At 42.0% G+C, this 25,603-nt stretch overlaps 1 protein-coding gene across 10 annotated transcripts in view; it reads left to right on the top strand.

Moving 5' to 3' along the window:
• The window catches only part of LOC113021216 (RNA binding protein fox-1 homolog 2-like), a 54,291-nt gene that overhangs the window by 23,239 nt on the left and 5,449 nt on the right, over positions 1–25,603 (top strand). For 6 of the 10 annotated variants that reach the window (XM_080300443.1, XM_080300444.1, XM_026165727.2 and 3 more), the window contains 10 exons: positions 3,407–3,610; positions 6,962–7,135; positions 7,533–7,586; positions 7,836–7,928; positions 18,017–18,104; positions 18,769–18,825; positions 19,141–19,288; positions 20,405–20,447; positions 24,421–24,524; positions 25,456–25,531. In XM_080300443.1, coding sequence (XP_080156569.1) covers positions 3,407–3,610; positions 6,962–7,135; positions 7,533–7,586; positions 7,836–7,928; positions 18,017–18,104; positions 18,769–18,825; positions 19,141–19,288; positions 20,405–20,447; positions 24,421–24,524; positions 25,456–25,531 — 1,041 coding nt within the window. Of the gene's footprint in view, positions 1–3,406; positions 3,611–6,961; positions 7,136–7,532; positions 7,587–7,835; positions 7,929–18,016; positions 18,105–18,768; positions 18,826–19,140; positions 19,289–20,404; positions 20,448–20,882; positions 20,926–24,420; positions 24,525–25,455; positions 25,532–25,603 lie in introns of those variants that run through there. The other 4 variants (XR_013908632.1, XR_013908633.1, XR_013908631.1 and 1 more) reach the window with 3 other exon arrangements.

Below are 25,603 nucleotides of genomic sequence, written 5' to 3'. Positions count from 1 at the left end.
GTGGGTTTGAAAGAAGGCGAAAAAATATGGCCCTCTTGCTTTCATCAAGCGTGGCAGGCAAGAATGAAGGGAGGGAAGAGAGGGAAGGGTGGGTGGACGGGGGAGATAAACACAGGCACACTGACTTCAGCTGAAGGGAAAGGAAAAATAGATGGACTGCAGTTGGAGAAGAATCTGTGAGTAGTATTTCTGCCTCCAGCCAGACAACTTGGTAGATAGTTGCAATAGACAAATTGTCATGAATTTTTCAGCATCATCACAATTTGGGTGTTGACTCTGTGGCTGGTGTCAACACCTAAGGTGACCCCCCCCCCCGCCAGAATCCTCTGTGTGTATGTAAAAACACAGTCTCAGGTCTCTCAAGTAAATCGCCCACTGTGTGTTTTGGGATGAATATGTCGTGGTTTCTTATTTGCGATATCAGGTTTTAATTTTGTGAGCTTTTCAGCTGATACTTGAAGCTACTCTGTTTTCACCTTTGCTCAGATTGCTTTTCATGACACTTTAATAAGAAGCATATCCTGTTTAATCTTATCTTACAGCGTCAAAATTCTTCCTTTGGAAAGTTTTTCTTGAAACCAGACGTAACTCTAATGCAGTGTCTCATTATTTCCTATAATTCCTCTCTCCCCGCTAAGTCCCCCTTTCATTTTTCCACGGTTTTCTTTTTCCTTTCCCCCCTCTCTCCTTTTTTCAGTATGTGACGCTGCCATGTAGGGCAGCACTGCTCCTTAGTCAGCGGGTCGGGAATGCCTGTGTCACCCTAACACTGTAGTCTTATCCAGTCTGATCTGGATCCAGTGACAGCTTTATTCCTTGTCCTGTTTATTAGTTCATTTATTTATCCAATAATTCATTTAAAAAAACTGTATCTTTCAATTTGGTATCTGAGTCCACAAACATGGTCATAAGCACTCTGTTTGTTTTGTTAAGCCTCAGCAGCAGGATGATGAATGGTACAATACTTCAAGATGCTTTTTTTCGTATAACTAATTATGCTACAAGCAGGCGGCGGCATTAGAAGAGGTCATCTGGTCCATTGTTTGGTTGATATGCTCTCATCAGACCAAATTAATATTGGTCTGCCATTACTGTGGATTTATGCTTCAGCCGGAAATCTACGCCATAGCTACTGCTGGAAATAGTCAGTGTGGCTGTGTTTTGTGAGAACAGATGATCAAAAAGTCAAGTGTAAACTTTTGCACATCACAGCTCAGCAAACAACAAAACCTATCACTCAGCACTCAGCTAACCTGTCAGTGTTGTTCTACCAATGTTTGTGTGAAAGGCTCAAGGCTTTCAGTGTAAACGCACCAGGATTGGTTTATTTGAATGTTTGGACTCTCGCATGCAGCCACAGCTTCACCGAGCCCCGCTGTCTGTTAGTAGCAGCAGGTCCACAGCAGCCCAAACTGGATGTGAAGCTTGGTTTCTCAACAACATGGAAAAATAGTTAGGGATTCCCTTTAAAATAACAATAGCTTTTATGAGTATTTATAGTAATGTAGACTAAAAAGAATTACTCCCCCTCTCACAAAAGCAGTTCATTGGTTGCCGAGTAGGTGTGACTGTCTTTGGCTGACTACGGCAGCTTGAGTTGTTAGCATTGCATAAATGCACGTAGTCCAGTTTTTTCAGGCCCAATCTAATTCCCCTTTCCTCTTTGCTATGTTGTCACTCTTTCCTTTCTCCACTCAGTCTTCCTCCTTTCTGCACTATGAGTGTGTTTTTGTGACTCAGCCATGGGTCGGGATATGCCTGAAGAACACACCCTTTGGTGGCTTAACACAGGCTACTGCACGTTTATGAGCTCACATGCCCTAACAAGAACGCTTAAGCTTTGATTTAACATAGCCAGGCTAAGGCCCAGCTAATGAATTTTAATGGCGCGTTATCTCTTTTTGAACAGGTTTTTGATGGGCCGTCTTTATCACAAGGTGACAAAGACCGTAGTTGGATGCAAAACACAGTTTTCTTTTTTCCTTTTCCCCTAACATGCATTTCCTGCAGTCAGAACAGTAGTGGACGAGTTCCCCAGATTTTTCCAGCCTGTTTGTGGATTACGCAGTCTCCTCTGATTCCTCCACTATCAGCTGGGCTCAGACTCCAGGAAGCTGCTTGTGTTGCAGATGGGCCTTTTAGCCTCGGTTGACTGTTTACAGCCACTGCGGCTGTGACTGCAGAAGAACAGTAAGCAGTCGGGCTATAGGATTAGAGAAAGGGAAAGAGCCCATTTGCTTTGCGGCATCTTAGTTACTCTGCCTAATTAAAAAGGCTGTCTGGAGACAGAGTGTCTCTAGGCGTCACCCAGCCCAGATACAGCCCATGGCAGAGACCAGACCAGTGGTTAATGGTGTTGGATGCGGTGTGTCATCCTGCCTAGCTTGGTAGAAAAAAAGCAGCCCTGACCCCAAACTTGATGGCCTTTTTTTTTTTTTAAAATAAATCCATCTTTTCTTTCAGCCTACCTACTCATTCTGCTTCTCCCCGTCCATCCTCTACCTTTCTTTTACTCTGGCTTTGCTGTAAATGCCCTTGAGTGTGTGAAATGATTGAAGCAAGCAATAGTGCAGAGTCACCACACACCCAAACACACACAACATAAAGATATATATGTGTGTGTATTTGTGAGCGTGCTGGAGCAGCAGCAGCAGCTTTAAAGAATCTGTAGGTGATCCTGCTGCTGATACAGAGCCATAGGCAGTGAAGCTCCCGCATCTAATCTGAAGTACAGCTTATCTTCCCAAGTAGTCACACAATGCAGCAGTGTATGTAAATATGTCACAGTTTACATGCCGCTGTTAGTATTTATCTACCGACTTGTCGATCCATCCTAGAAGCATCTTTGTATCTCAAACCTTGTATCAAATTTCGCAACTTAATAATAGATGATCCCCTCCTTATCGGGGTCGCTATTCCAGCTGGCACAGGGCGAGAGGCAGGTCACCAGTCTTCGCACTCACATTCATACTTAGATTAATCTAACCCCAGTAATAATGACTTGGGACTGTGGAAGGAAGCAGGGCTACCCACAGTCCACATAGAAAGGCTGCAGCTAGATGTTGGGAGTCAAACACAGGACGTTGTTGCTGTGAGGCAGCAGTGCTAACCACTGCGCCACCATACTGCCCTAATAATAGATCTGTTTGCTGTAAATATTTCATGGTCGGCTGACTGAAAACACATGCCTGTCAGAGATATGGAGGTAAAGCGAGGCAGGGAATGAAGCAGTGACTGCGTGGTAAAGGAGAGAGAGAGAGGAAGAGAGAGTGAAATTTGATAGGCAGGATTTTAACCCCCTCATTCTCTCTCCGTCAGGGAGCTGCAGTCGCTGTAAAAAGCTCACTGAGAATATATGTTAAGCTGTCTCTGTCTCCCCCTCCCCCTCCTTCCCCCGCTCCCGCAGGGCTCTCAGGATTCGACAGGAGGACAGGAGGGTTTGGTGGCCCCACCCTTTACAGCATTCCCACCTCCACCCCCTCCTCAAAACGGTCTACCGGGAACAGAGTTTGGCCCTGGGGCCATGTTTGGTGCTGGAGGCCAAGGTGCAGCAGAGGTAGGGGCTGGTGCAAATGGAGCCCCCACCTCCACCAACAACAACAGCAGCAATGTAAGCACCACGATTTCATTTCCCTTTGTTTTTTTATTTATATATATATATATACTTGATACCTTGTAGAGGTGGGCGGACGGATTCAAATATGAATAGTTTGTATAGCAAAAACTGGTATTGGTATCAGATCGATTGATACTATCCTCTAAGTTCAGTGTGTAGTCCACTGAACTGTATTACAACATTTGTGGAAATGAAACCGTGTACCTTAAATATCCATGGAAAATGTCTGAACCTATTTTTTCTATGTTGTCTATTTTTTAATACCCTAAAGCACATTTAAACAACAGACGTTGACCCAGAGTGCTTTAGAGACGGGCACATTTATACTTCACGTCTCCAAAAAAAACCCAGTTTCAAAATACATGAATACATGAAAAGCTGAGAGGTGTGTTTTGTTGACTAATTATTATAGAAAATTAAAAACACAGTGATTTAGTGATCATTAAAATGTGTTCAGAATTTACAAGTTGATAATGATTCATCTCATAAACCACGACACGCTGTGCTGCCACAATAATATTAACTCTCTCAAATCTGAGGTAACAGTGGGTGCCTGCTCAGTTTTTGGCATTCCTCAGCAGACTTCATTACCGACACCTGACGGTTAGTTGACTTTCCTCTAACAGCAGTAAAATAATCGTCAGGTGATTTTAGTTTTAATAGCAAGGAGCTACGGATCTAAATTCCCATGTTGTGTTTATATTAGCTTAGCTTGAATGTCAACAGCCAAATCTAATAAAATAAAAACATCTCACTGCATTTGCTAAAAGTCAATATGATCACATTGCCTCCCTAAAGATACTGGCATGAAATGAGCATTCATCTCATCTTCATCTGATCAAACTGAGACATTTCTGTTTTAATCTTTTTCGCTTTATATTAGGGCTGCTCAATTAATCGAATTTTAATCACGATTACGATCTGGGCTTTCAACGATCATTAAAAATGACTGAGCCGATTATTAGCCCCTCCCTCATTCTTTACTCTCGCGCTGCTCCATGTGGCAAATCAAGCGCACCTCTCTGCATTTCGAACACGCGTCACAACAATTAAGAGGACCCGAGGGAAGCTCGGAAAGCTAAGCAGAAGTTATTTGGACAGGAGAGTGACTGCCGTTGGTTGAAAAGAGAGGTAAAAAAAAAAAAACTTAAGTGGTGTGGAAACATTATGGCTTCGCGGAGTCAGACGTGGATCAAGTAGACACAGTGTGTAAACTTTGCTATGGTGTCGTAGCTGCACCATAGAGCAACACTGCAAAGTTCACATTTTTCATTTATTTCTTATATTGCAAACATTTGCACTGTTATCAGTATTTGCACACTATTTTATATTATTTTTTAAAGTCATTATTCAATACATTGTTATTGTTAAACCTTTAAAGCCGGTCAGAGCAGCATGCTCGTTTTGTGTAACTATTTTTAAATCCCTGTAGAACCTGAACGCTAAGCTAGCACAATAAATTTTTTTCCATATGAAACCAGAGGAGTTGTACTTACTTCTTATGCCATCAGCTTGTCCTCAGTCACGGTTTCCTTCCACATATAGCTTTGCAAAAATTGCATAAAAAGAGCTTGCAGGAACAAAAACATAATATTCCAGAAACACTTTGCCGATCCGATCAGCTGTTCTTAACACTTCCCACATTGAAAAAGACATCAACGTGAACTATCGCAAGTGACGTCATTTTTGCGGAAAATTTAGTTTTTTACTTGTAGGCCTTAGAATTGCACTGCTGGAAATAGTTTATTTTGATGCACATGCACATTCTTTGCAAATTTGCATCATAGGATTGTTTTTTTGTTTTTCCTGCAGTATATAAAAATTGCTGTATCTCCAAAAATAAAACTATGAAGACACTCAAAATAAATTTCCTGTTGTTGTAAACTATTTTTTGCAACTTTTTTGTATTTAAAGTTTTGAGGGATAAACCTCTTAAATTTCTCCAAGTAGAAATATATGTAAAAACAAAAACGATTTTCAATTTTTTTTGTAGTTTATTGCACTTTTTTGCAATTAATGTAGTTACTATGGACTTAATGCATACACATTATTAAAATATGGGCTATAACAGTTGTATTGATGTATAGCAACTTGAAATGCTCCCACAAATGGCACTACAGCATGTAAAAAAATAATATAAGCTCTGGCGGACGAAATAAATATCGTCAAATAATCGTGATCTCAATTTCAGTGAAAATAATCGTGATTATCATTTTTGCCATAATCGAGCAGCCCTACTTTATATGCAGATGCAAAAAACTGTGCTTTTACTTGGAGTCTAAACTTTTAGACTGCAGGATATGTGAATTTGGGTGACTCCTTTCTACAAACTTTTAATTACGAACAAACCTGAACGCATCCTGTGTAGACAGGCATAAGAGCGAGGCTGCCGGCAAAACTGTGTGGACGCACCTCTTCTCATTTCTCAGCTTGTTTCATTGTTGATTCCTAGTCCCTCCCATCTGGGTTACTAGCTGAGGCTAAAAAAACCCAAACGCTTGATCAAAACGAGAAACCGCCAGTCAAGTTGGACTCACGATCCCCACAGGCTTTTACTTTGAAGGATTTTGCGTGTATCTTATCAGAAAACAGGCATAAAATGCAACGGGCGCTCTTTATTTTCACTATAGTTGACTTGTCCATGTTATTTTAAGAAACTTTGATCAGTTATTTTGTTTCTTCTTATTATTTTTTTTAGAAGTAGGAGGAGCTTTTCACACTGATCACATCAGTGCCTCTGAGCATAGCCGCTGCCTCTTTGAGGAACACGCTTTCTTATGATGATGTCTGGCATTTTGACCCCTCAGTTAAATTTAACTTTAAATACATAATGTTAAGTACACCTATTGATATGATGATCAAATAACAGCGGTCTAACATGTCGCTACTGAGCTAATGAGTAGATTTTAATCTAAATATAAGAATGTATTAAGACTCACATTGAATCTTTATTTCATTATTCAAATTCATGTCTTCTTTTTTGTTTACCAATGTGTTAAAAACATAAAAAATTGAGTATTATATAAATAAAAAAAGCTCAAGTCACCGTGCAGCTCACACCTGGATAGGAGGGCAGTATTTTCTGGTTACCACAGCTTGACCAGATACGTAGTGTCATATCTTTATTTTATTTTATTTTTGTAACTTTTGAGTTCTTTGACTTGCTGTACTGAAGAGGAAAGGAGAGAGGAGTTGAGGCAACAGGCATTTAAATAAAATAAAAATAAATTGCTTGTCTTTTTTTCCATTTCGGTTTATTCTCCATTGTTTCTTCTTCTCCTGCTATCTATACAGCGCTATAACTTGACTCCATCTGTCTCACTCTCCTCTTCTTCCCACAAACAGGTAAAGACAGAGGAGACGTCTCAGGGTGAGGCGGGTGTACAGTGCGGCGCAGGAGGCACAGGAGCGGGAGGCTCAGCAGGAGACTCGACAGAGGCCAAAGGGACCCCCAAACGCCTCCATGTTTCAAACATCCCCTTCCGCTTCCGGGACCCAGACCTCAGGCAGATGTTTGGGGTAAGAACTGTTGGAGCCTCATTTTTAAGGTGGGGATCAATAAATCAGTCTAGACACCCTGCGTCCTCCATATAAGGGGCTGCCTCAGAGCGAATGACAAAAGAGTGAAACGCTCATAAAGAAAGGAGACTGATGGGTGTTCTCTTATCTGTGTCATCATGTTTGTATGAGTGTCAAAGTAGGAGGAAAGAAATGGAGCAGAGTTCAACGCAAAGAAATGCACATTAAAATGCAAATGTTGTCTTTTGTGTAACAGTGACCCCTAGTGTAAAGTAGCTTTAATTCAAATAGCTTTACATGGCCCTTAATGACTTTTATTAATTAAGCACAGAATCGTGAGATCCCTTATTGATATAAGATTGTTGGCTAATATTTCTTTCCTCAAATTTCTTCGCAGCAATTTGGGAAGATCCTGGATGTTGAGATTATTTTCAATGAGAGGGGTTCAAAGGTAAGTGCGCATCAAGCATCTGATACTCAATGCTGTGACCGGCTTACTGCTGAAAGATTTCCTGTGTAACTGTGACTATTTGTCATGTGGTATTAGCAGTCCGCGTGAGAAATCGCTGTTCCAGAACTAAAGTCATCTGTTTAACAGTGTCAGAATGAGTCCCGCAGATTGTCCTCTACCGGTCGGCAATCCCTTCTGACATGCCCCTCACTCACCATCAACCTCTCTAACCTCTGCTGCGTACCACAGGGTTTTGGCTTTGTGACATTTGAGAACAGCGCAGACGCAGAGAAAGCCAGGGAAAAGCTCCACGGCACACTGGTGGAAGGTCGTAAGATTGAGGTAATTTTGCTCTCTCCCTTTCTCTTCCTTCTTTTCTTGTCTCCTCTCTCTACTCCCACCATAATTCTGCTTGATCACTGACGTGCTAGCTAGCTCCCATCCTCCCTTTAGTGATATGCTCTGATGCAGCCCAGTGGTATCCCACACCGGTCCTCTGCAATATGTTTCTTGTTTTTAAAACCCAAAAGACTTGATTTATTATTTTGATGTTTTGTTTTTGTGGTGGGAATGATTAGGGGTGCAAGAACACTACACTAAGGCATGCTGGGTACTTTTCCTCTGAAGTGTTTCCCCCCCTGCCCTCTGTATATTAACCTGTTGTCTTTTTACCTGCCCCCCTCAACCGATGCACAACTTGCAGCCACGCTAACGTTACAACTTCTCGTGCAACAATTGGAATGAGATTTGTGCATTTTGCACCGGAGGGCACAAGTGGAACGCAGTGAAAGGACGATGCATGGCAGATTGCTGTCAGATGCTCTTATTTTTCTCCCCCAGCATAGAGAAATCCTTCTGTATTCCCCTCTCCCGGTGCTGTAGCTAAGTGGTTGTGACAGCTTTTGGCTCCTGATGCAACAGCAGCATGCTGGGAATCACAGCAACACTGACGCATGCTCACTTTATGGAAGTCTGGGTTCTTTCTGATGAAATGTACACTTGATTTTATTTATTTTCTGGTTTTTGTGGTTTGAGGTTGTGTGTTTTTTGTGTGACATATTCTTTCCCATGTTTTACCTGAAGCATGTTCTTAGTTTTTGAATTGAGTTTTTCTTTTTTTTCCTTCCCTCTTTATTTTAATTGGGGTTTCAATCAGCCAGTTATCCATATTGGATCACTTGACTTGTGCCATCGTAAGCCAGGATTTGTGCATGGGCTTACTGTGGTGATTTCCTTGTGACGAGTATGTATGTGTGTGTCTGTCTGTGTGTGGGTGTGTGCAAGGCAGTTCCTGCATGATGGATGAGGCTGGAACCTTTTTAGTTATGTACTCTCAGTTCTGCTGCAGTGTGGTGGAGAATGAGAAACATCCACCTGCATCCACTGGTACAACATTATATTCCCCTCCGCCACCTCCACCTTCAGTCAGTCAGCAAGCTGAATGGATACTGATGGAGCCAGTTTACCATGCATCAGTTTTTCCTTTTGTATATCAACAACCTGTGCCATTCCTGGCATCGCTTTAACCTGATTCTGTGACTCTTCCCAGATTTTTGCATGATGTAAGTCACTTGTCAAACAGCAAGACATCTTTGTTTTCAGTCGTCACTCTGCATGTGTTTTGTTGAACTCCAGTAGCAGCGATGGCCTCGTAGTGAGTCACGTATCAGCCGCATGGTGGGTCAGCAGCAGGAGTCTGTAGAGCAGCCTCTCTCTTTCTGTCTGTTTATGGTGCATGGGCTTGAAGACAAAAGGCTGGCGCAGGACAAACAGTGGATTTGTGTTTATACATTCTTCCAGCCAAGGAAAAACGGCCGGACATTTCTATTTCAGGCAATGCTCTCTGGCAGTTCTCCTTTCTCGCAGATGTCGCTGCAGTAACTCACGCTTCAACCGGTCGTATGATTTCAGAGTTTGTTGAAGTTTGTTTTCAGAGACAAATATGGTAAAAGAGCAACAGTGAAATCTCACATTTCTTTTATAATTCAGAAACTCTGAAATATAGGCCTGTGCGACTGTTTAGACATAAATATTTCACCATTACGTGTGTGACTAGAGTTTACTGCTATCCAGTGGCCTGGGTTTAGCTGATGTAGATTTAGTTGTGCATGATTTATATTTTAATCTGGTAATTTGGAGCCTCGCTGAGGCAGTACTGCTGACAGCTGGATGTTTATTCTTGCATGTTTATTATGTATGGCTATTTTGTTGAATTAGTTGTGGTGACGGGCTGTTAATTTACTTGTTCGGTTGGCATGAACTGAGTTACACCTGAGTGCTTATAGCTTGTTTCACTTACTGGGGGAAAAAGGCTTGATAGCTGAACTCCTAGACTGATTTTGACTCAATGATTGATAAAGGAATGCTGTACTGTACTCGAGTGCTGGCTTGTTTTTATTCTTGGTGCATGCAAGTGGAATTGGGTAGTCTTATTTTATTTCCTTTTTGTTTTCCTACTAGCTCCCCATAGTGTGCATGTATGTGGATTAAATGAAAGAGAGTAGAAACAGAGTTGTTGTACTTAAAGTTACACTGTACTTCTCTTTGTCTGGAATAAAACTCTGCGCTTTGAAGAAGTCAGTTTCCTGTATGCTTCCAATGTATCCATGTAAGTGGCCCAACTACAGTTCTCTTTGTCTATACCTGCTTCTTCCCATCTCATCACCATTTACTCTATATATAGACCATTGAGTGCTATAGGCCTATATATAGTTGTGACAATGTGGATCTTGTACACACTTTCAAACATGCGCATCTTCATCTATCCATGGCTGTCTTTCTGATTGTGTGTATGCCCTGACATAAAGCAGCCCACACTCCAAGCATCTGTCTGACTGTACCATTTTGGCTGTCATTAACGTGTTGTTTTATCTACATTTTAGTCACATGTTGTACGTGCTATCACAGATTTATTCTACTTGTAGTTAGTGGCTGTAAGCGGAGTTGATTCGGGTCCAATCATAGTCTCAGTTCCAGTTACAGAAAAATTAAAGGGAGCCTTTTTCTTATTTTCTGTCTCTAAAGGTAGATGCTTATGTTAAACATAGCTAAAATTTCAGATAATAAGGTTTAGTGTCATCCCTGCGCATACAAGTCCTCTCAATGCTTACTGTTCAGATATTTGTTTGTTTTTTAATTGTCTTTGATCTGTATGTTGTCAGCCAGGAGCTTATATCCTTATATGGTCATCTCAAGCACACCACTGCTGTTTGGGAGGGGCAGCCAATCAGATGAAAGTCAGCTTACAGGGATAGGATGAATAAAGATAGGGCTGGAATAAAATAAATATGGTAGAGCTTGGAATGAACATAATGGGTCCACTTTATTTTTAGGCTGGTGTACACATCTGGTGTGCGCCTCGCACATTTTGAAACAATGCAGCTGTCGTAACTGTGCTTCTGGCTGATGATTGGATTCTGCTCTGTGTGAACAACAGCTGCTGGTCACACAGAGCAATTTTCATTTGTTCAGGGAGCTCAGTTTTAATGTTTCCTTCTTTGTTTATTTATACGGGACCGTCTGAAGGTGAAGATGTATGATGCTAGGCTATTAACTTTTTGATTAATCCTAATAATCATGATCGAAGCACACTTTGATCGCACACTCAAAATTAAGTTGTTGCAAGTATCATATTTTACAGGTCTTCACACATCCATAGAAGAAATGGTATTGAGACAGAGACCATGTTGGACCCTGCAAACTCCCATTCACTAACCCTCGCTCTAGAATTGTGCGTTTGCGATCGATCTGTGTTGCTGGAGTGTTATGGGAAGTGAAGGCTCCTCCGCGGCGCAGAGTTTTAGTCAGATATAACACAAGAGCACAGAATGGCTGACACGTGTGTGTGTCTCTCTGTGCCACGAACGGTGCAGCTTTGCATGCAAAGTAGGGACTCGAGTCGGGGGTGCAAGCGAGCCCGAGGAGTGTCGTCATCGCTGCATGGATGTGTGCGGGTGAAAAGGGAGGAGAAGCAGTTGTGTCTGTGTTTCTGCATGCCTGACAACGCATATTCTCACCAAACGGTGCTGCTGCCACACGCTCCTCTAACAGACACAGTTGGGCCTTCAATCAGTCGTTTCCCCGTGAGAATTTCATTTGAATGAACTCGAATGCGAGTCACAGGATCAGCCACGGTCTGATTCGAAGGCTCACCTGTCATAGATGACCACGGCCCCCCACCCTGCACGTACACGCACGCACGCACGCACACACACACACACACACACACACACACACACACACACACACAGTATTTGATCTGTTATTTGAGCTTTCTGTTACTGCATGAGTCACCGCGGCCAAGATTAATGAATGAAATGTGAGCGTGTCCGTGTGTGTTTACGAAGAAAGCGGTTGAAAGAAACGGGGAAAGAGAGTTTGCACTTTGCCCTTTTCAACCCTTGATCTGTCGCTGTGTGTCTGCTCTGTTCTTTCTCTTCAATATCCCTTCATTCTCTTTTCGCCAGTCACGTTTGTCTTTCTGTCATTTCGTATTGATTAGTTTGGAATAGACGAAAAGATGTTTGGTCGGTTTTCTTTGTTTTTTTTTCCTTATTTTATTTTATCATCCATCTAGTTTTTCTTGTTTGACTGGCCTTCAGTGTGCTCTTTTGTGGTGACTGGATAAAAGTGGAAATTATAGTCACTCAGTGTCCAAACACACATTTCTTCCTTCTGTGGCGTAACTTTGCTACACAAGAATCAGTCCATTTCTATCCAAAAATGTCCCTGCTTGCCCTTTTGACTGGAAATAGACCCAGGCAGCAATAAACTGACTTTTGCTATTCTGCTCTAACGATGGAGGGTGGTGTTATTTGGTGTCTTCTTTTCTTTTCCTTGGAGGTGTTCCATTTGCTCCTTAGTTATTTTGTGGCTAAGGTCCCCCTCCCCAGTTACCTCCATTCTTCTGGACCATGTTCTCTAGAGCGCCGAACACCTTGCTGCCACGTGTTTGTTGTTACAATGGTGAGAGCATCGAGAGCTAGCATCCTCTCTCCTTTCCCTTCCTCTTTCTCTCGTACTCTGCTCTGAGCTCTAACTATGCTGCTATCAGGTTTGGGGCAAAAACAGGTGGTGGTTGGTGGGGAGGGCGGGGGGGGGCATTTAGGTTTCTTTTGTTCCTGGGATTATTTGTTCCTTTATTTATTATATTTTTTCTGTTTCCCTGACGACTTCTGTGTGTTGTTGTCAGTCTCCACGGTAACCACTCGCTGTTTCTACGGTAACGGTAAGTTGTGTACAAACATCTATCACTAAAATTGATCCCCTTTCCCACCCACCCTTCAAATGGGTATTTATCTATTGTTACATTAACACTATTAATCTTTACATTTCTCTATACCGATGCTTTTAATGCGATAGGCCCATGCAGTGTGAGGCCTTATTGGTATTGTGTCATTTTTCAGTGCACACTGCAATATCACACACACACTCACACAAACAGACTGACACAGCATCTTCCAACAGACCTGATCTTTTTTAGCAGTAATATTTCCTCCACATGGCCGCCCCCCACCCCCTCGCTCCCTCCTCCACCACGTCATTAACACCTCACTGGGAATGACCGAATGTAATCACCCTCCTCTTTTATTGCAATGACACGGCTATCTACAATCCCATCTTATTAATTCTCCATTGGACTCAATGCATATAGCATCCATTTCTTGATTAATAAAAAAGAAATCAGCAGAAATGAAACAAAGCTTTGCTCCCTGTGCTGCCTACGATCGCTTTGACTGAATGCAGAACTTGCAGGGCAATTTAAGGCTACCCTGGTTTTCAAGTTTTTGTTTCTTTTTCTTTAATTTCTTTTTTTAAATTTCACCAGTCTTTCTGCTTTTCGGGGAGAGCACATTTATCAGATATTTGCCAATTGGACGCGGTGTTTTGAAAAATGATTTGCCGCTCACACAGGCCGAGGCCTAATGCTGAACATGTGGCGAGGCAGGATCTTGGCATATCATACTGCAGACAGTCGCTATGCCAGGAGAGCCCTTTCTGTGTTTACTGCCAAGGCAAAGATTTCACAAATGTACATACCGAGGCTAGCACACTGGCTTTGCCTTGACGTTAAAAAAACAATTGGAACAATAAACATATATATATATTGGGATGTTTTCTTCAATTGATGTACAAGTAAAACCATTAGGAACCATCCAGACACAGTTGCACCAGTTTTTCATACAAGTTTGGCTGGAAAGTTTCTTATTTCCAGTCCAGCAGTTGAATAAAATGGGTTGCACCATTAAAACTTGTTACTATCCAATTAAGACCTGTTAGCCTTTTTCAACAGGAACTTCACAGATGTTTGTGATATACCTTTGAAAGTTTGCAGTATGTTGTTTTTCTTGTGAACACTTCACACACGAGGTAGCTGGAAGGGGTTTTTGCAGTTAAACTATATATCAGATGATGCCACAGCAGCAACTGGAACAGACTGAAAAACTGAGGACATTCCACACCATTCTGTATAAACCCTAGAGATGCTTGGGTTTTAAAATCCCAGTAGATCAGCAGTTTTTGTGAATTCCTCAGCCTGCCTGGCACTAACAAGCATGTCACATTTGAAGACACTTATATCACATTTCTACCTCATTGTGATGCTCGGTTTGAACCAGCAGGTAACCGTGACTATGCCTAAATACATTAAGTGCTGGTTAGATTTTCCATTAAGGCCAAATAGGGCCATAAGTGAATTATTTCTTAATAATTAAGTAAGCTTAATTTCCTCATATTAAATTCTGACTGGAGGCATCGCCCCCTGCTGGCCACTGGAAAGATGCACTTGGTTTCACTCTTTTGGTTGGTTCTGTTACTCAACAGCAATGCCTGGGAGTGTTTAGCTGTGAATGTAGTGTTTTATTCTATTTAGATTTTAAATGAAACCTAAATAAGAAGTAGTTTATTTGGTGCAACTCATTTTAAAGTGACTGCCTTCAATAAACTAACAACAACAAGTTTGAGTGAATGAAAAGCTGATGCAGCCCCCAGCTTGTTATCACTTACTGAATCAGCGAGTTTTGTGTAACCATATGCATCTCTAAACCGATATGGGGTTTACCTTGCTGTTTTTTGGGTCTCTATTATGCTGCCTTTTCCTTTACTTTTCTTTTTTGTTCCTTTGGTTTGGTTTTCTTGTAGTGGACTGTCTGTGTGTTAGTAGTTGTAGTAGTAGTCATAGTGTACTGGTCTTTCAGTTTGTGACACACAGTTTTAATGCCTGGCATAGTGTCTCGTGTTTATTTTATTTCTCTCCTTTTTTGGGAATGAGGATTGCTCTCTCTCTCTCTCTCTCTCTCTCTCTCTCTCTCTCTCTCTCTCTCTCTCTCTCTCTCTCTCTCTCTCTCTCTCTCTCCATCCTTTGGTGCTCTGTTTCTCAACCCACCACATACAGTGAGATTTTTCAGGAGAATGGTCACCAAAACTGATTGCTTTTTTTGAATGATGCACCTTGGTATATATATATGTTTTATTTTAAAGAGTAATTGTTTTTAGTTTGTTTTTTTTCTGTGTGTGTGTTGCTCATGTAAAAATTTCTCCCTTGTTCTCGTTTTTCTTCACTCCATCTTTTCGTTCTCCTGTTTATTTCGTACATGGACTGGCTCTATCTCTTTACTCCTCACTTTTGCATCCCGTACTCTTAACCTCCATCCTTGTCTCGTACGTGTTTGGTGTGGGAGTGCTGCGATTGTTTTGATTGGTCTCTATGCTGCATCCGACGCTTGCTGATTGGCTGAAATTTTCCTTTTTTAAAATGTTTGTTTTTTGTTTTTTTTAATTTTGTTCATTCTTTTCTTTTTTTAGTTTGTTACTCACTCTTGGTCATGTGATGCGCCCGTATTTGGCTGCGTGTAATTTCTGTGTTATATGATTATTAATTTTGTCGAACAAATGTTTTTTACCCCACTCTTTCTCCCCCTCTCTTTTGAATTTTATTTTTAAAACTATTTTCTTTTTAGGTACGTAAACCCCACAAGTTTGGTTTCATATGGAAATGTGACTTTGTTTTTGTCTGGTTTTACTGTCCGGGTCCGACTGGGAGGGCAAAAGTGGGCTGAGAAAGGATGAATGTTTGATTAATCATTAACACTTAAGATTTGCCTTCCGTATTGGTCTCTGCTGATTTGCATGTGTTTCTGCCGATCGTTTACCCAGTTTCATTAATTGCGCATGACACAAACCACACAAACACACACACAAAATAGCTATATATTTAGATTTCTCATGCAATGTCATGCACATAATGGAAAAACGAAGATTTGTCTGCCCTATTGGATGTGATACAACCAGTATTTGTATTCCCCGACTGATTTGGCTGTGCTTCCTTTATGTTTCAGATGCAAACACCCTGTGATTGCTTTGGTTGCTAAGAGATTGATGCATTTCTCGGCGGGTTTTCATGGTTGTCTGCAAATGCTGGCTAACCACCAGCTACGTGGTAGTTAAACTTGAAAAAGTGCTAATCGGAAATGGCAAAGTTTTTGCCTTCATGCAGCAACAAACACGTTTCAAAAGGTGTTCAAAACTTTTTGAACTGGGAAATGCTCATTTGTCTCCCGTGAGTTTGGCTGTGAGACGGTTGTGGATCTAACTCTAGGCCTTATTGGCCTGATCCTACACTGCCAACGTGATTGTCACATGTCCAAAATGGCAGACAAGTTAACGTCACATGGTTAGAGGTCACATTTCTTGCAAAACCTCAGTAAACAAATAGATTATTAGAGTAGCTTAAATGTTCCGTTGCTACAGGGTAAAGGCCTTTGCACACAGCATATCCATCCAAATATATTGTGCTAGATATCTTTTAGACTCGTCTATTCATAATTGAAACGTTCACACCGACCGCGTGATTTCACTGGATGAATTTGAAGCATTTTTCTAACAGTGACAAATCAGATCACTGTATTTGGCAAAAAGTGCACTGTAGGTCAAAAAGCACACTGATACTGAATATACATATAGTAAAAAGTTTTGTGTCGCTTTTTTTTGCAGTGCGCTCGCTATATAATGGCCTTAAGTGTAGTGTTACCTTCAGGCTTAAAGCCTCTGGGAAATTTTCCCTCTTGTAACACAAACGTTTGCATAAATTTGATTCATTGACTAAACTGAGATTTCAGAATGTTTCCACTCAGACACCAGCACACAGTTGTGTGAGAGAGGTAGCCGGGCCTGGCTAATTGAATCATTTGCCACTGACCTTGTCATTTGCAATGAGGGAAAAATGAGGTAAACCTCATTTCCATTTGAATGAAGCTCTGCAGATAAAGAACATGACTCACCGAGAGGGGCGATGCGAAAGGCAGCCTTAATGGTCTTATAAATTGGAGTGAAGCGTGCATGCGCACACAAGCACTCTCATTCCTCAAGCTCTCTCGCTCTCTCTCTTTCTCACACACACAAGCAGAGGCTCTTCGCTGGGCAAAAGGTCATTAATCTTTAGCTTGCCACACAGTCAAATGTGCAACTTCAACAGCACACTTGGACAGTATGGGTTATTACAGGGAGCTACAATCTCCCTCTCTTAAAGCCCATCAAAGGAAGATGAGGATAGATCAAGGGACCGGAGTAGAAGCCTTTGAAGCTCAGAGAGGAGATTATCAGCCGTCTTGGATTGAAAGGCCGGAGCATTAGTCTGAAATGTCAGCGAGCATGCACAGAACACGCACGCCCCTTTAAAAAAAAAAGAAGAAGAAGAAAAAGCCACAGTACTTGCCAAAAAATAAGTACAGCTCAGTTTCCTTTGCTGTATCCCCACCCCTGTTTATGCGCACATCAACAATACAACCAGTGTCACCAGTGGCACTCCTTGTATCTGTTCATAGCGAATCACTAAATCTCTACTGGGCAACCTGCTTTTTATTGCATGATGACTAAAAAGTCCCCTAACAATCTCCATCCAGTTATACACACAGACATACACGTGCTACATAAACAAGAGTCAGCAGCCTCGTCGCTGATGAAATGCAGCAGCACTCACTTTTATTTTCCAGCCTGTGATGTTGTGTTTCATTATTCTGCAGAGGCAGATTTCTCTATAATGTGCACAATATTTAACATGTGGTGCCAGCAGAAGAAAATATTGTTTGACCTTCAAGGGTGCATTTTGATGATAATTATTATAATAAAGAAATGTGGCAGATTAGGAAAGGCTGATTGGGGGAAGAAGATAAGCTACAATGTTGGCACAACTAAATTGCTTAACCATAATCCCAAATGACACCGCTATTTCCTTTTTAATAACAAAGTCAGCCACACGATGAGCAGAGACTATTATAATAACTCAACACAGCAGCAGGCTTTTTCAATCTACTGTATAAAACACCACGCATATCAGCCCTGGCCTTGAGATTTACATTTCAGACTATGTGCTACTTTTCCTCTGCTGAGCTGTTGTGTCTGTGCCTCTGACTGTTGGCTCCTCCATCCCCCAGGTGAATAACGCCACCGCCAGAGTGATGACTAACAAGAAGATGGTCAGCCCTTATCCTAATGGAGAAGCTCTCAGCACACTACCCTATGGTAACACACACTGTGATGTGCACAAACAATGAACCCAAGCCTGTCTAAAAATACAAACATCATAGGTACATGCGGAGAATAGTTTATAGCTTCGCAGTCCATTAAGTTCATTTCCAGCTCTGCGTTCTTATTCTTATTCTGGTTTTTAGTCCATTTGAATCGGACTCTGGCACAGTTTTCTTACTTGTTGCGGGGTCGTTTGAGCAGATGCGAACAAATTGGCACTCGGGTATAGACCAAAACAACTGCACCGAGATGCATCAGAGGTGGTGGTCTGTATGGTTTGTTTACAGTGTGAAAGCGAGCTGAACCAGCAACCTGCAAGTTTGAGTGATAGCGAGGTATGCGTTGCATTCTGGGATGCAGCAGCTACCATAAATGCACAGTGTACAAACGGTCATTGCGAGCTAGCAACAAGCTGTAAAATGAATCCATATTCCCCACGTTTACTTTTGTTTCTCCTGCCTCAGACACACCTGATAATCTGACTGAACGTGGTTTGTAGTGATGCATTTTTTTGTAAAAGAAAACAAACTAAAGGGAAAAGCTACAAACTCATTAACTGATTCGCTGAGGGGTAGCACTATGCATGCGACAGGCATTAACACTTTAAAGACGGCTCCTGTTTATCATTTGCTCTTTCCCTTCTCTGTGTGACTATTAGCAGGGTGGAAGTTGAGTCCTGTGGTGGGAGCTATGTATGGACCAGAGATCTACGCAGGTAAGGCCCATCTCTGTCTCTTCAAGCCACACTAAAAATGGTCTGTCTGGCTGTAGAGTGACAGCCCCACTTTACATTTTAGTCACACTGTGATTGTTAATCTGTATTAATGCACTGCTCACCCAGCATTCTTCCTCACTGACAGTTTTATTGATACAGTCCTCTGTGTTATAGTTGGAATGTTCCTCTGCCTTTCTTTCAATTTATTCCGAGTGTCACTTTGTTTTATATACTGTCATCCCATTTCCTACCTGGGTTGTCATCTTTCCTCCTTTAATCCTCTCCTGTCCTCTTTATCTGCTTCCTCGCCTACAGTTCCAGGGTTTCCCTACCCTACAGCAGCAGCAGCAGCCACAACAGCGGCAGCGGCATTTCGCGGTGCCCACCTCCGGGGCCGAGGCCGGCCCGTCTACAGTGCTGTGCGGGCCGCTGTGCCGCAGCCTGCCATCCCTGCCTATCCTGGGTGAGGATAACCTGCCTCTTTATAAACAAGAGCTGTTGCTGTTGAAGCTCATTCTGGATATAGAAAAAAAAATCAGGATCTGTTTTGTTTAGTGCTTCGGTAAATCCGCCGAGCATCACCTCATGAGTCATTTTCCAAATTCTGTTTGACCAGGTCTCTGCTTAACACAGCTGTGCTCATTCACTCCTCATGCTCAAACATTATTCACACTTCACTCTCTTCAGCAGTCCAACTGGCACATTGTCAGTCCGTTTACAAGCTATTCAGTGGAGTGTGACACACTGATGGGATTGCACCATTGAAGCCTCATTTGAATAAACACATAGATCCTACCGTCAGCAGATTTGCATAAACACACACGGACCACATGCAGACATTATACAGCAGCAGTCACCTTGCGCACAGATTTGCTTTAGATTATTCACGTTTACCATGATTTGTTTTTGCGTTTTTTGTTCCCTCGGTGTGTGTGCACTGTGCATGTTGTTGCTGTGCTGCGATGATTGGCTAATGGGGGTTGCGACTGCGATCGTATTCAGTTCAAAGCCAAATTGACCGGTGGCTTGTCTGTACATGACATTTAAATAAAGCGAAACGAGATGAAATTGTGCGTGGGGTGGGTGAGGGATGCAGGAAATACCTTCTCCATACATGCTCCACTGAAAACTACACCTCCCAGACATCGTTCCTCATAAAACGATCTATTCAAAATGGCCTTTATTGGCCAGATTTTCTACTCGCTGGGGAGCAATAGCCGTTTATGGTCTCATTTCAGTTCAATAACCTTTATGTATTAGCCCCACGAGTGTATTGTTTAATGTTTTTGAGATGCAGTTGTGGAGCTTAAATGGAACTTGTATTTCCTCTGCATGCTGCATGGGTGTGAAATAACTACTTTTCTCTCTCTCTCTCTCTCCCTCTTCCTTCCTTTTTCTCCCTCTCTCTACCTGATCCCTCTTTTTCTCTATTTTGCTGTGTTGTGACCTCCATCCACCCTGGGTTTCTGGGACCGTGCACCACTCTGTTCGCACTGCACCCTCCACTTCCTGCTCTTCTTCCGCTCTGTCCCCCTCTCTCTCTCTCTCTCCCCCTCCCATGTTCTCCTCCTCCTCTCAGCGTGGTGTATCAGGATGGGTTTTACGGAGCCGCAGACTTATATGTAAGTAAATTCACCTCCAACCGACACACCATCTCTGTCCCTCCCCTCACGGCTTTCTCCTGCTCTTTTTTTTTTCTTCTTGGGGTGATTCTGCATGTGTGTCCGGTCATGCGCTGCACAGAGCTGCCTCCATAATGGTGAATGGTGAGAACTCTTTAGAAGCACGACATGCCACATACCTGCACAAGGTCCTTTGTCTTTTGTGCATGAGCGTTGTTTTTCGTCGACAAACGTGCTGGTTATCACACAACTGAGCACCAGCTGTGTTCATTTAAAAATGAAATAAAACTGAATAAATGACATCGTGTGATGGGATCCACAACACCACTACAAAGGCTGCTCTGTAGGCGGATGCGGCAGCGTGCGTCAGTGAATGAGTGTGTGCGTGCGTGTGTGCATCCAGGTTGACAACGGTTGTTTCTGTTCTCTCTATAGACTAGTGTTTCAGGACTCAGTCCTTAGTCCCAGATTGCCTCAGGTAGGGTCAACTCAACACCAAACCCTGAGTGTGCATTGTTTTACTGTACTACCTCCTCTGATCTTATGAATCATCTTCTGATCTGATCTGGAACATGTTGTCTTTTAGTTGTTTTAAAAATTACCGCTGCTTTGAATTTTGCTTTATTCTTTTACTAACTCACTGATTTTTCTTTTTTGTTCTTGCTTTTCCAGTTGTGGGAAAGAGCTTTGTTTTTGTTTTGTTTTTTAACTAAAAGTACTAAATTGTATGGAGTGCTTTTCTTCCTGCTCAAAAGAGAACCTGGTCTCTTTTGTCTGGTTGGCTAGTTTTGGTGGAAAATGACACCTGCTCTTATTTTGTTCTCGTGTTGGAAAAGATGGCAGTATGCATACAGTTGTAAAAGTTCTGGTCAAATGTTTGCATTCACTTGTCAGACACACTTATATCACTGCAGTTTGGGCTCCTTAATTATTTCTACAGCTGCTCTTTATTTGAGACGGCAGGAAATCGACTTTTTATGTCACTTGAAAAACAAGTGAGGGTTTTTTTTAATGTTCTTTTTTAGATCCCTCAGTAGATACAAGGACAACTCAGACTGGTCAAAAATAAGCTACAAAAGCTGACTGTATTTTTAGTAAGTATCAGTGGCCTACAGTCATGTAGAAAAGAGAAGTTTTCACTCGGTGCAGTCCTGTGAAGAAAACCGCCAACTTTAGCAATAACTGGATCGTTTTCTGTTTGCCCTTAGCTGTTTACTGAGATCAGGCTCTCACATCGTCGTGGAGGAATTTTGGCCTGTTTTTCTTCACAACGTTGCTTTTATTCGTCTAGATTTGCAGGCGTTTTGCTCATACTTCTTTTTTTCAGCCATTCTGCTGATTTGCTCCTTTTCCTGTGATGAGTGACTCTGTGACTCCACGGTGCAAAGAAACCCAATTCACAAAACGTGGTGCTGTGGATTATGGCCAAAAATCTATATGGAGACAAAGTTGCCTCAAAAGGTTTAACTGTTGAGGACTCACAAGCACGTTTCAATCCACACACAAATACAAAGCAATCTAACTGGGATGTAACACTATTTCACAAATGCATAGACCCAAACTTTGAATATCATCACATGATTGGCATGAGGGCCTGTGCAGACTCATCCATGGATAATTTACATCGCAACACACCAACTACACGTGCGCCCAGAAGCATAACAGGTATAACTTCTCGGCCAGCGGCTTATAATCCAGGCTTTAATGGAAGCATAACACTGAACATTTCACAGCACTGCATAGAGTCCAGTAAACAACGCTGCTTTTCACATGACTGTACAGTACAGGTTAACCTCATGAGACTGACTCGTGCTATTTTGAAACCAGAGGCAAGGGCTGAGGCGTGCACTGAGCATGCTCATATGGTAGCAATGTCCCTTTTTATTTATTGTTTATTTTAATCTACTGAGGCCTCTAATTTACTCAGTGAAAATCATGCTGAATCTAGTGATTCAGATCATAACTCAGCAGGAAGTGGTTTGCTGAGATTTCCCCCTCCACATCACCACCAAGCAGACATCTGGTTGTCCTGTGCTTCTGTTTTTTGACCTGGCATCACTCGTTTTTTAAAGAAAGTTTGACCTAAAATGCAAATAAAAGAGTGCAATGATTTGTAAATGATTTAAAAGGAAACCGAGAGATGTAGTTTGAAAAGTTTGTAGTTTTGAATTTTAGGCAAGAAACTTTTCTGTTTTGTTTTGGAGCAGGTACAACAAGTGATTGGAAAAATTGTGTAACGCTAGAAAACCAACTAAAGGAATATCTCACAGCTAACGAGGTAGATTAGTGGCTTAGTAAGTACAGCATCTGTCGAGTAATTACTCAGTATATGGTGCAAAATGTAGTTTAAAGCATACTCGGAGCTCGACGTGGCCCACTAAGCCACTAATTATGGTTCATAGTACACCCCTCTGGTGCTAAACTGACCTCCCTGCAGTCCAGACACAAAACATTTTTTTTTTTTACAGGACAAGGTGATGCAGCATGGTGCAACATTCCCCAGTTTCAGTATTTCATGTTTTGTATCGAAAATAAGCCGTAAATGATTTACAAATCATTGTATTTTGCACCTTTTCCATAAGGCGGTGAATGCAGATACTCTAGTGCTACTTTGTTTCAGAAATGTTGTTTTAATATATGCTTTCACATAATCAGGTTTATTTAAACTTGGCTGCAGAAATAATTGCCCCAGTACTGCTTTAATATACCATAGATGTCTTTTGCAAGTATATCTAAACCTTTGACTGTACTGCGTTTTCCAAAAACTAAAACACAAACTATATTTCCAATTGGATGCTACCATATTATTATTATTATCAGATTATCATAAACTCGAAGTCCCTTGTGTTGTAATCTTTTTGTTTCTAAATCTGAGGCTGTGATTTTTACAGCAGTGTCCCGTGAACGTTAGTCAGTGCCCTGAAAGCCTTCTGCCCAGAGGGGGCTCAAGCTGAAATGGAGAACATGGTCTCTTCCTGAATTAACTGCACACCCCCAGGATGATTATTGAAGCATGTGCTGATCAGCTGCTGCATGCCGGCGTGCTGTTTGCTCCTTCTTTCCCTCCACTTACCCAGAAAGCCTTGCTCTCTCCCACTAATAAACATTTTGTACCCCACCTGCCTCCCTCTGGTCCGTGTCTCGTAGCCATCGCTGAGAATGCTGGGATGTTTCTGTTGTGATTGGATATTCTCCATTCTGATCAGGTCCAAATGCAGTGGGATTGTTTTGTTTCTTTTTATTTGTTTTTCTTTTTTTAAGGAGGTCTGGATTGTAATTTTGGGTCATGCATGCAGTCTCAGTGCAAGGAGATGATTTTAGTGTCAGTCTAGGCTTGTGTGGGTGTGTCAGTGTGTGTGACCTTTTTGTTTCCTTCTTTTTTCAGTCTTTCTCTCTGTTGTCTTTGTTCTAAATCCATGCAAAAGAAACACTTCTAATAACAAATATTGTTTTTGTCATAAGCAAATACTCTCCATCACCACTGGAAATGCAACACTAGCATCCGTTAGTGTCCTTAGAGCTGTAGGAGTCCTCTTGATGTATCTGTTCATTACTTTAATCTTCCCAAGACACTGAGGTTTCTATACGGCCTCAGATGTGTGCGCATTTTATCTTCCACTACTTGTTTTTTTTACCTCCCCCTCTCCCGTAGCGGTAATAATACAATCTAACTCGACTTCGACAGTCCAATTTCCTCTCCCTGTCTCACTGATAAAACATTTCCTCCATCACGCCCCACCACCTCCTCCTTTTCCCCCTATGCATATGCAATATACTGACACAAACTGTATGTTTATCGTAGACGATAAGAAAGTAATTGTGCTCTGAATACACAGAAGAAAGTATTCGTAACTTCTGCACCAAATGTCAGTTTGTTGCATCTCTCCCGCCCCTCCTCCTTGACACACCGTAGCTCAGGTATCTTCCTCCTCAGAGGCGTGCGAGTTAGCTCTGCTGTATGTGTCTCTCTCAGGGAGGCTACCCGGCTGCTGCTGCAGCCGCCGCCGCCGCTTATCGCTACGCCCAGCCTGCGGCTGTAACCGGGGCAACCGCTGCAGCTGCTGCCTACAGTGACAGGTGAGGTCAAGGCAGGACACAAATATACACGTAGACACGCTAAACTGTACGGCAGAGCTCCCGAGGTGAAGCGTTAATATTCTGAAAGGCTCTGATCCTTCATTGTGTTTTAGGGGCTTTTTTATTTATTTTTTATTTTTTGAGTAAGAGAGAAAACTTTTAATCGAGTTTGGGGATTTAAGGTTCACTTATGTTGGATAACAGTTTGATAAGATAACAGTAAGAGTTGTATGTAATCTTGTATCTGAGGGTTTTTGTCATTGGGACGCAGTGGGGGGAGCATTTGCACTTTCAAGCCAATGTTTGCACAATGTGTGGCTCCTTATGTGCGCAGGAGAGCCAGAAAAGATGAAAGAGGGGAAAGAATAAAATGTTGACATGAAGAATTATCATTTGACTGTACCAGGACTTTCCCCTCATCCGCTTTTCATTCATTTAATTTTATTAGAGTTAATCGAATTCTGCAGGCTGGTTAATGTCAGGCAGCGCACAGGTATTGCATGGCAGGACGCTGATTTGCATTAGCTGACGTGCTGTTGGCCTATGCGAAGCTTTTAACTGGATAGAAATAAAATATATTTTAAAGTGTGTGATGGATTAATGCTGCTGTTGCCTGGGTTGTAGCACAATGAGGAAATAACTTCGATATATGACTGAAAATGGGCTCTTCTACAGATGCTCATCAACCAGTTTTATTTTTGTGCGTAAAAAAAGTAATCGTCCACTTCTGTTTGTGCTGAAGCAACTGCAAAAGATGCATTTATTCTTTCTGTGGATTTTAAACCTGCGTTTAAGTTTCAAAATTAGGCCGCCTGCTAGGGTTCAAAGGGAGATTAGAAAGGAAGCTCTCCAAAACAGGACAACAGCAAAGTTCATAGTTGCCAGACTTATTTTGACCTTGTTAAGTAATCTCTTGTGTTTTTGTTCCCAGTTATGGCCGGGTGTACACTACAGACCCATACCACGCTTTAGCTCCGGCGGCTGCTGCTTACGGCGTGGGAGCCATGGTGAGTAAACGGACACAAGCTCTACAACATAAGTAGAACAGTAGGGAGGGAATAATGGAATAACTGGGTGTG

This window comes from Astatotilapia calliptera, chromosome 4 (genome assembly GCF_964374335.1).
Source record: "Astatotilapia calliptera chromosome 4, fAstCal68.1, whole genome shotgun sequence".
In the NCBI taxonomy this organism is placed as follows: Eukaryota; Metazoa; Chordata; class Actinopteri; order Cichliformes; family Cichlidae; genus Astatotilapia; species Astatotilapia calliptera.
This window is presented reverse-complemented; position numbering and strand designations above follow the sequence as displayed.